Below are 10,981 nucleotides of genomic sequence, written 5' to 3' on the forward strand. Positions count from 1 at the left end.
ACATCTGTATTTTAGTAAAGAAACACCCTTGTGCAGTTTTAGTTATTCATAAAAACGGTGTTGTTTTTCTAATTTGACATCAATCGATCTGAATGCGACTGAACACAAATATTTTGACAGAAAATACACCAGTGGTGAGGTTAAATGTGCAACATTTACTATAAGTGATTTACTATAAAATCATATGTCAAGGCTATTGTTACACTATGTACATCCAAAAGATGAGCCAAGTTCATGGTTTTTAATCATAATTACAATACCATTAAAAAAAGGACCCCAGACTATATGATTACACACTTAATTGCATTTATTTGAGAGTATAAGGAATAGTAATCATGCCACCTTACATACACGTTCTACAACACAATTATATAGTAAGGGACAGCAACATTGCACACATGAAGCATTAATTGTTGAGTATGGTGTTGAGACAAATAGACACATTTACTGAGCTTTGTAACACTCTAATCCCTTAAATTAAGTCCTAATATATACCGAAACAGTAGCAACTGGAGAACTGATTCTTTGACATTTGATTAAAGGAAATTAATGTCATTATAACTATAAGTCTGATGATCAAATACTAGCAGCTCAAATACTTGATTCAACATTTGTCCTTCAATCTATACAATCCGGCTGATAACTGAGCACTGAAGCTTTTCGGATTTTTAAAACAGCAGAAAATGTGCAGAAAACTTTTTGTTTAGCTATTTAAACCTGTGAGAAAACAATTATCATTAGACTATATTCACCCGCGATTACTTTACCAAAGAGGATATAATAATGTTTTCTGCAATGTGTTTTATTTTTTGCTGTTGGTGCAATCCATTACATGAACTGACTGAATACCATCCCCAAACATGTTTACCAATTCTTGGGGTTCCATTTATTAATGTTACTGTCAGCACCCTTGCGGTCAGCACCCTTGCGGTCAGCACCCCTACCCTGGGAATTTCCACCGCGATCGTTACTCCTCGGGACGAAGTTCATCCATAATTTGTTTTTTATCTCAGTGACAGCAGCATCATTTTCTTTACACTTCAGTAACCCGCATGTCTCATGGTAGAAAACGTTGACACGCAACACAACTTTGTCGTCTTCGGGCCGTATTTTCGTAGATGTCACAGGCCTGACCTCGTGTGTGTGGTGCATCAACACCAGAATGATTGGTTTATCATCTGAGGACACCAAAAGAGAGAAGGGAGAATTTAGGGTTACCAAAATATTCTCTTTGACCACCGACACATCGATATGTTGATAACTAAAATCGGATCATTTAAGTCAGAAATAAACTTTCCAATTCAAAATTAAATCAAAAGTTTAAAAAAAGCCAAATTGTAAACAAATTATATGCAATTTTTTATTTCAATATGAACGTGCTTACCTTTAATATCAACCATGGCTGCATCAACATCTGCCCCGATGCGTGAACTGATCGGACAGAAGACAAAAGTGATCTTGTTGTCATGCAGGGCGCCACAAACCCGGAGTCGGTTCTGAAATGGTTTCTCCACCTCCTGCATCAGCTTCAGGTGGGTGTCAAAGGTTCTACCGCCGACAACCATCTTGTACAACAATGGGGCTACAGAAAGAAAAATAGTTGTGCATGTGACACAGATTTATACATCTACAAGAACAGCAGGGTAGAATTATTCTTAAAAAATTTTGGATGGATAGCTCGGAAGAATCACGGCAAAAAACGAAAAGAAAACACCCTTGAATCAAAAATGTGACAAAGTGTCATAAGAACCCTTGACGTTGATAATAGACAAAGTACAGTTTTGCTTTTTAAGGAAGGTTATTAGTTAACCCTTCTCTTTAGGAACGTGTACTGGAGAGCTAACACATTCAAAAGGCTTCAGGAGGGACAACAACCTAAATTTGAACTGTGTCTAATTATCATACACTTGACTTACGTTCCACATCGTCCTGTGTAGACAAAATGACGAAGGGCTCTCCTAATTTGAAACACAGCATTATCAATCAGTCAGATGTATTTACACAACCAGTCAAAAGTGTTAAATCTCCTGCCACAAAAGAGAGGACTGCTCTATATTTTTCAATGGTCTTTCATTCATTTTGAAGGTGAGAGAGAACATTTGTTAACAGATGTTATGGTGAGTGAAAGGTTTGCAACAAAACGCCAGTATTAAAACTTCATCAAAACATAAAGTGGAGGTTAGTCTAGGGTTAGCACTACTGGAGTAGGATCCGGAAATATTAGCTGAACATACGATGGACTGCCCAGTTTAGATCCATTTAATCTAACCACTGAGTAGACCAAGGGTAATTATCAGGGAAAACATGGTTCCAATAGTTTTCTCCAACTTTTTTTCGAAGTTAAATTATTATTTTTTCAAACGTTGTTGAAGGAAAGATGAAAAACAACGAGTATAACAAACTTATGAACGGCAGCGTACGTTTATCAAAAGTCCAAAAAGACTTGAAATTAGATTTTAAGCCAAGTCAGATATTATTCTCCCCAACAGACAATTGTACCCCACTGTGGGCTGTGTGTATGATTCAAGTCACTGGATTAAAAAGCTATTTCCGTATCATAAGGCTAATAATGCATTTAAAAACATTTTGTAGACAATGAACAAACATGAGAAAGAGATTCACAAGAAAACCTTATATGCCATGAAAGTGGGAAGAGGAAGAAAGAGTTACCTCGTGTAACCTCAAACTGGAGGGAGAGAGAGAGAGAGAGAGAGAGAGATATTCACCTCCTGCATCTTGTGGTAAGACATCTCTTTGGAGTAGCTCAACTGGATCACCGGTGGCTGAAGCACTTGGACCGGACCGATGCTCTGTTAGGGAAACGGCATAATGCGATTACCGACTCCAAAAATGTAAATGAACCATACTACCTTCCCACCTATATGTAGCAGGGTGGACAGATGTTTACCCTGCAACCAGAAGGCCACATGTCGACATATTCTCAACTCAAGGTTCACTGACTAGCTTTTTCCAGGGCTTTTGACCGTATCCAACAGCCTTCTCCAGCAAAGTGCGGGACCTGGGTGACAGGTGGCAACGGGTGGTTGTTAGTGGCTTGTGGCAAGTGCTCGGTGGCCAGATGTTCACGCAGTTGTGTAGGATTTAGTGGCATCTTGTGGTGAGGTTGCGAATTGCAACCGACTAAATACCCCTCCGCTCACTCCTCTCTTTCCAAGCATGTCGGGGAACTACGGTGGCCTTCAGGTCAGGTACAAATGCAAACAGGTTTTCCCGAGAGCCAGTGTTTGGTTTGTCGGCTCTGGGTTAATATAGAAGCATGGCGGTGCAACATGGCGGACTCCGTGAAGAGGAGCTCATTCTACGCTCACGAAAACATAGTTATTAACACATTACATTTCCTAAATCCTAGATACCTACATACTGTTCCTTTAAAATTACTCTGAGGAGCCTTTAACTGGTTATGAAAAATTCTACCGTTTATTACTGATGCCTCAATATGACCTAGATAAGTAAACAAGACAATGCGAGAGAAGATTGTCTTTTTCTACGTAGTTATTCTCAATGCTCGTCATCTGTACCGCCGGGTCTGATTCCGCACAAAACAAGATGAAATCGTGCAGGTTCAGCGAGGCCTCCGGGCAGAAACCACCCCACGCTGCTGGGGACCGGGGCCGTATTGGAAGAGAGGCAGGGGAGAACCAGAACCAGGGCCGAGCGAGGCAGACTGTCAAACACCGGTTGCCCCGTTTGTCCACAGGGAGCGCCAAAATCAACCCGAAATGAAAGTTCCTTGATGTAACTTTAAGCAATGGTGGCAAACCTGCCTCAGGATGTCTACCTCGCCGCTGTACACTGATCAAGGCATGTATGTTTGAAAGCCAGATAGTAAACTTTGCATATTGAGAAAATCTTACATGACATGAAAATATGAAGAGGAAGAAAGTGAAAGTGAGATTTACTTTGTGGTTCCTGTGGATGGACACCACTGGGGCCAATATGTTTAAAGTTTTTGACCAATGGCATCTGAGGTACCTAAACCTGGCAAAGAGTCAGTCACATAAAATGGCATTTTTCGTCTACATTGGAATCTCAAATACTAATGATTAAACGTGTGACGTGGAAGAGAGGGAGATTCACCTCTTGCTCCTCGTGGAAAGACATCTCTTTGGTCATCGTGGAGCTCAACTGGATCACCGGTGGCTGAAGCACTTGGACCGGACCGATGCTCTGTTAGGGAAACGGCATAATGCGATTACCGACTCCAAAAATGTAAATGAACCATACTACCTTCCCACCTATATGTAGCAGGGTGGACAGATGTTTACCCTGCAACCATAAGGCCACATGTCGACATATTCTCAACTCAAGGTTCACTGACTAGCTTTTTCCAGGGCTTTTGACCGTATCCAACAGCCTTCTCCAGCAAAGTGCGGGACCTGGGTGACAGGTGGCAACAGGTGGTTGTTAGTGGCTTGTGGCAAGTGCTCGGTGGCCAGATGTTCACGCAGTTGTGTAGGATTTAGTGGCATCTTGTGGTGAGGTTGCGAATTGCAACCGACTAAATACCCCTCCGCTCACTCCTCTCTTTCCAAGCATGTTCGGGGAACTACGGTGGCCTTCAGGTCAGGTACAAATGCAAACAGGTTTTCCCGAGAGCCAGTGTTTGGTTTGTCGGCTCTGGGTTAATATAGAAGCATGGCGGTGCAACATGGCGGACTCCGTGAAGAGGAGCTCATTCTACGCTCACGAAAACATAGTTATTAACACATTACATTTCCTAAATCCTAGATACTACATACTGTTCCTTTAAAATTACTCTGAGGAGCCTTTAACTGGTTATGAAAAATTCTACCGTTTATTACTGATGCCTCAATATGACCTAGATAAGTAAACAAGACAATGCGAGAGAAGATTGTCTTTTTCTACGTAGTTATTCTCAATGCTCGTCATCTGTACCGCCGGGTCTGATTCCGCACAAAACAAGATGAAATCGTGCAGGTTGCAGCGAGGCCTCCGGCAGAAACCACCCACGCTGCTGGGGACCGGGGCCGTATTGGAAGAGAGGCAGGGGAGAACCAGAACCAGGGCCGAGCGAGGCAGACTGTCAAACACCGTTGCCCCGTTTGTCCACAGGGAGCGCCAAAAATCAACACGAAATGAAAAGTTCCTTGATGTAACTTTAAGCAATGGTGGCAAACCTGCCTCAGGATGTCTACCTCGCCGCTGTACACTGATCAAGGCATGTATGTTTGAAAGCCAGATAGTAAACTTTGCATATTGAGAAAAATCTTACATGACATGAAAATATGAAGAGGAAGAAAGTGAAAGTGAGATTTACTTTGTGGTTCCTGTGGATGGACACCACTGGGGCCAATATGTTTAAAGTTTTTGACCAATGGCATCTGAGGTACCTAAACCTGGCAAAGAGTCAGTCACATAAAATGGCATTTTTCGTCTACATTGGAATCTCAAATACTAATGATTAAACGTGTGACGTGGAAGAGAGGGAGATTCACCTCTTGCTCCTCGTGGAAAGACATCTCTTTGGTCATCGTGGAGCTCAACTGGGATCACCGGTGCTGAAGCACTTGGACCGGACCGATGCTCTGTTAGGGAAACGGCATAATGCGATTACCGACTCCAAAAATGTAAATGAACCATACTACCTTCCCACCTATATGTAGCAGGGTGGACAGATGTTTACCCTGCAACCATAAGGCCACATGTCGACATATTCTCAACTCAAGGTTCACTGACTAGCTTTTCCAGGGCTTTTGACCGTATCCAACAGCCTTCTCCAGCAAAGTGCGGGACCTGGGTGACAGGTGGCAACAGGTGGTTGTTAGTGGCTTGTGGCAAGTGCTCGGTGGCCAGATGTTCACGCAGTTGTGTAGGATTTAGTGGCATCTTGTGGTGAGGTTGCGAATTGCAACCGACTAAATACCCCTCCGCTCACTCCTCTCTTTCCAAGCATGTCGGGGAACTACGGTGGCCTTCAGGTCAGGTACAAATGCAAACAGGTTTTCCCGAGAGCCAGTGTTTGGTTTGTCGGCTCTGGGTTAATATAGAAGCATGGCGGTGCAACATGGCGGACTCCGTTTACATAACATTTACATAACATGAAAATATGAAGAGGAAGAAAGTGTTGCTCCTGTGGATGGTCACCAGTGGGGCCAATTTGTTTAAAGTTTTGACCAATGGCATCTGAGGTTCCTAAACCTGGCAAAGGGTCAGTCACATAAAATGGCATCATTACTTAATGACTCCAACTCTTTTAGTATATGCATTTAAAAAATCAACTTGGAGATTGGAATCTCAAATACTAATGCTTAAACATGTGTGACGTGGGAGAGAGGGGAGATTCACCTCCTGCTTCTTGTGAACAGCCGTCGGTTCGGCCACTGTACGGCTGATCTGTGCTCAATTCTTCCAGAAGGGTCGATGTGAGCATCGAGGAAAACTCTGGACGTGATTCATGTGGGTCTTCATGTCCTTCAGGTATTGGCAGTAATCAACCAGGACGCCGTTGTCAGTTAGAGCAGCTGGAGAGAGAGAATCCGGTTAGAATCTGGATGACCGTTTGCATCTGGAGGGGGGACACTTATTTCAGCGCTTAGGTCACCCATCGAGAGCGGCCATTCAACGCCACGGACCGCAGACGGAGGTTACGTTCAGTTTTAGAATTGCCAACAAAACATACTGTAGGTACCTTACGAAGGAAGCGGTAAGTATAGATTCACCGTTAGCACACTGGCAGGTTCTGTCAGAAAGAACACAACGATTGATTTGACCTACATACTGTAAGATTTGTTCAAAGCTCCGGGTCCCGTGGCCGCAGGAAATTCAGGATTCAATGAGTTAAAGTTTAACAATATTTAATGGCAAAGATAATACTCATGTAGCGTTCACGATCGTGGGGCCAGAAAGGAGGATCTCTCCACAGACGGACTGCAGCTCCCAAGGAGCAACAGACCGGGGCTGTCTCGAGTCTCCAGACCAGTAGAACCATGTCTCCCCAGAACAAACGCTCGGTTGTTAGTATGGTCATGCAAATGAATTCACACCTAGTTCCATTGGTCAGTTCAAAGGATGCCGCCGTTCTGTTCGCTAAGCTAATTAGTAACCAGGCGGGGTCAAAGTGCACACATCCGGTCAGGGACCGGAAGTTCCCCGTCAGAATAAAACCTATTATCCTGCCTTCAGAATGAAAGAAACATATCAGGTTTCAATCGGCATCCATTTTAAGTATTGTCTAAACAATAAAACATTCATTCTCATGCATCATAAAGTTAATCATTACATTTGTCTTTAACAAACAGAATAATAAAACAGTGATCCTCTTATGTTTCACAATACATTCCTCCAGAATATTCCTCATAATATCCCAAATGAATTATCATAACTTTCTTTATGTATTAATTTAAAACATAAACATCTCTTATTTACATGTGCAAGTATATATAAAATCCACTACAACTCAACAATACAGACAAATCAGTGTTGAATTCAGACGCGTGGTTCACTGTTTATGTTTCATATTCGGGTTGGGTAATAATAAACCTAAGCGCTGAAAACAAGTAGAACATTATTACTATTAAATGTAATTGTGGTGAAAACCGGGACAATTTGGTCCAACTCTCCGGCACAAATGGGGGACGTTTGGTCCCTGTGCGATATTAACACGGTTACATAATACTGCCTCCACTATCACTTTCCAAACAAACAAAAATAAGTTGTCAAATGTGAATGTGAAAGTAACCATACACACCCCTTAAAGAGTCACGTGGGAGAAACCCCACCAGTTTTTTCAGGATCTGTACAGCATTCGGCTAAAACAAAAAAAAACATTATATTAGACTCAATCTTTTTGCAAATGGAGACCAGTTTCTACATTTATATCCCTTTTATAAATCACACTTGTTGGCTCACCTGTTTGTGGATCATGTCAAACAGGGTCTTCCTCAGCTTGAACTTCAGAGGTCCGGGGAACAGATCACGCAGATCTTCTCGAGTCAGCGCCAGGATGTCGGAGTCGGTGCGTAACTCTGCATCTGCGACATCAAGGTGAGGAGTTGGGTGAGTGCTGGCAGCATTATGCATTTCACAGGACACTTTCAGGGCTGAAGAAACAGCACTAACATGAAGGTGTTGAATGTCCAAATAACACAAAGGTGCTGTAGTATCTTGACTACTTCCTGTTCAGGTCACAGTATTATTGTTTTTAATTTGCGCACCTTGGTGGCGTCATCACAACACTACAGTTACCTAAACAGGAAGTAGTCACGATACTACAGCCCACTTCTGACACCATGTATGTATACTGACAGTGAATTGTCGAAATAAAACCCTTAATACCAGCTTATTTTACCAGCTTATCTTAATACTGTCACCTGAACAGGAAGTAGTCAAGATACTAAAACGCGTTATGGTCCTGTTCCATTTAGGTGGGGGCCAGGGCCCTGGTAATGCGCGTGCTGGCTCACTGTTACGACTGTCACGCGCTCAACAGAATGGGACCATATGTAATTTGATCAATATTACACTCGTTTTGACGAGGCAACATGGCTGCTGTTAATAGAGGGCCTATGTGACCACTCAACAGTCAGCTGTGTTTATAGAAGTGGAGCCACAATCTGTAACTAGTTTATGGTTTTTATTTGATCTAATTAGCCTCGATAACAAAAGAAAGTAAATAAATAATGCCACTTACCTTCCAACACACTAGCTGCGTGTTTGTCGAAGTGCTTTATTTCTTTCAGTAGAAACGGCATGATTTCACCTGAAAGAAGAAAAAAAAGTCACATTTATAGCATGGATTATTATAGTATTATACTTTCTATACGTCTCTTCTGGCTTTGTGAAAGCTCGGGACACAAACCTCCGGTAGACGAATTAAACCGAAAGCGAAAGAGACCTTTGGACTGATCGGATCACAGATGACTGACTTGTGATAATTTAGTTAATTAGTATCCACCATTCTGTGTTAGCTGTTATTTAACCAAATGAAAAACAAAAGTCTATGGAGTGTTTCCTCTCCGACGTCGCGCTCGTAAGAATCCCCGTTCACAGTGAAATGAAAGTGAAACTTTCAGAAAGGGAGGGATTCCTCTTCTTTGGAAATGTTGCATTACCGCCGTCTACTGGACTTAAAGTGAACTCTCCACTCACTCAGTGACACAACTTCCAAACATGGTCATGTGTACAGCCAAGCCAGCAGGGGGCAGCACTCTGCCGCTTTTGTCTGAACCTGCTCAGGTAATTCAGCTCCATTTAGTTTCATTTTGTGTAAACTGATCCTCAATGTTCTGTGTGAGTGGATCAATAATTGTGGATGACATGGCACATCAACAATTCTCAGTAAAAAAGAAAAGAAAAGGCTATTGGTTATGAATATTCTGGGGTCATTTTCACATCTTGGCTCATTAACCTTTCTGCTGCTTTTAAAGGGTTGAAGAGGATGAGAGGATGTGATATAGGTGTGATATATATCTAAAACATCTAAAGTCAGCACAGAATAAATTGACATTGCATTATATTTGTAAATATGTTAACATGTTAGTGTCCATCTATCTACCTACCTATTCATCTATCTATCTATCTATCTATCTATCTATCTATCTATCTATCTATCTATCTATCTATCTATCTATCTATCTATCTATCTATCTATCTATCTATCTATCTATCTAACTATCTATCTATCTAACTATCTATCTATTTACCTACCTACCTACCTACCTACCTATCTATCTATCTATCTATCTATCTATCTATCTATCTATCTATCTATCTATCTATCTATCTATCTATCTATCTATCTATCTATCTATCTATCTATCTATCTACCTACCTATCTATCTATCTATCTATCTATCTATCTATCTATCTATCTATCTATCTATCTATCTATCTATCTATCTATCTATCTATCTACCTACCTATCTATTTATCTATCTATCTATATATATACCTATCTATCTATCTATCTATCTATCTATCTATCTATCTATCTATCTATCTATCTATCTATCTATCTATCTATCTATCTATCTATCTATCTACCTATCTATTTATCTATCTATCTATATATATACCTATCTATCTATCTATCTATCTACCTACCTACCTACCTACCTACCTACCTACCTACCTACCTACCTATATATCTATCTACCTATCTATTTATCAACCTATATATCTATCTACCTACCTGCCTATCTATCTATCTATCTATCTTTCTATCTACCTACCTACCTAGTTATCTATCTACCTACCTATTTATCAACCTATATATCTATCTATCAACCTATATATCTATATACAGTATCTATATATTCATCAACCTATCTATCTATCTATCTATCTATCTATATATATACAGTATATCTATGTATCAACCTATATATCTATCTATCTATCTATCTATCAACCTATCTATCTATATATACAGTATATCTATGTATCAACTTATATATCTATATACTGTATCTATCTATCTATCTATCAACCTATCTATCTATCTATCTATTTATTTATCTATCTATCTATCTATCTATCTATCTATCTTCTATCCATCTACCTATCTACCTATCCATCCATCCATCCATCCATCTATCCATCTATCTACCTCTTGGAAAAATAAAAGTGAAATGAATAAAAAAATCTAATCTGCTGTTGCTTGTCTGCAGGTTTGGACAGCTCCGTTCCCACCAGCCTTGGGCGTCTCAGAGGGAGCAACACTAACAACATGGCAGTTCAGTGTTGTGGCCTCAGACAAGCTCTCTTCTTTCCGTCACCCATAGTGTAGAAAGATGAAAGATAACAGAAAGCAAAGACACAAAAGCCGGTGTGTGTTTGTCGGTTGTGTCCAATGTCTTTCACCAGTTTGTCGGAAGCTGCAGTCTCACGCTGTTGGCAGACACTGGCAGTAGGTGAATTGTGTGCCTTTCTACAGGGCTCTGCTTCGTCTCCTTCCTGTATGACATTACAGCCAAAGTGTTGTGACATTATTCACTATTTT

At 40.9% G+C, this 10,981-nt stretch overlaps 1 protein-coding gene across 5 annotated transcripts; it reads right to left on the reverse strand.

Annotated features, from left to right (window-relative positions):
* Positions 1–289: 289 nt before the first annotated feature.
* On the reverse strand, positions 290–9,052 carry LOC117727410. Of its 5 annotated transcripts, XM_034527694.1 has the most exons (11): positions 8,840–9,051; positions 8,672–8,740; positions 7,891–8,012; positions 7,730–7,790; positions 6,328–6,503; positions 5,478–5,567; positions 4,099–4,188; positions 2,727–2,810; positions 1,917–1,958; positions 1,385–1,582; positions 290–1,178 (listed from the first exon to the last, which is right to left on the reverse strand). In XM_034527694.1, exons 5-11 carry the CDS (start codon positions 6,410–6,412, stop codon positions 865–867), a joined length of 903 nt encoding a protein of 300 aa, XP_034383585.1. In that variant the 5' UTR covers positions 6,413–6,503; positions 7,730–7,790; positions 7,891–8,012; positions 8,672–8,740; positions 8,840–9,051; the 3' UTR covers positions 290–864. The 5 variants fall into 5 exon arrangements, with proteins under 5 accessions (XP_034383585.1, XP_034383589.1, XP_034383586.1 ...); XM_034527698.1 differs by lacking the exon at positions 4,099–4,188 and having other exon boundaries at positions 8,840–9,052; XM_034527695.1 differs by lacking the exon at positions 1,917–1,958.
* Positions 9,053–10,981: the final 1,929 nt, after the last annotated feature.

Source organism: Cyclopterus lumpus, chromosome 24 (assembly GCF_009769545.1).
Source record: "Cyclopterus lumpus isolate fCycLum1 chromosome 24, fCycLum1.pri, whole genome shotgun sequence".
NCBI lineage: Eukaryota > Metazoa > Chordata > Actinopteri > Perciformes > Cyclopteridae > Cyclopterus > Cyclopterus lumpus.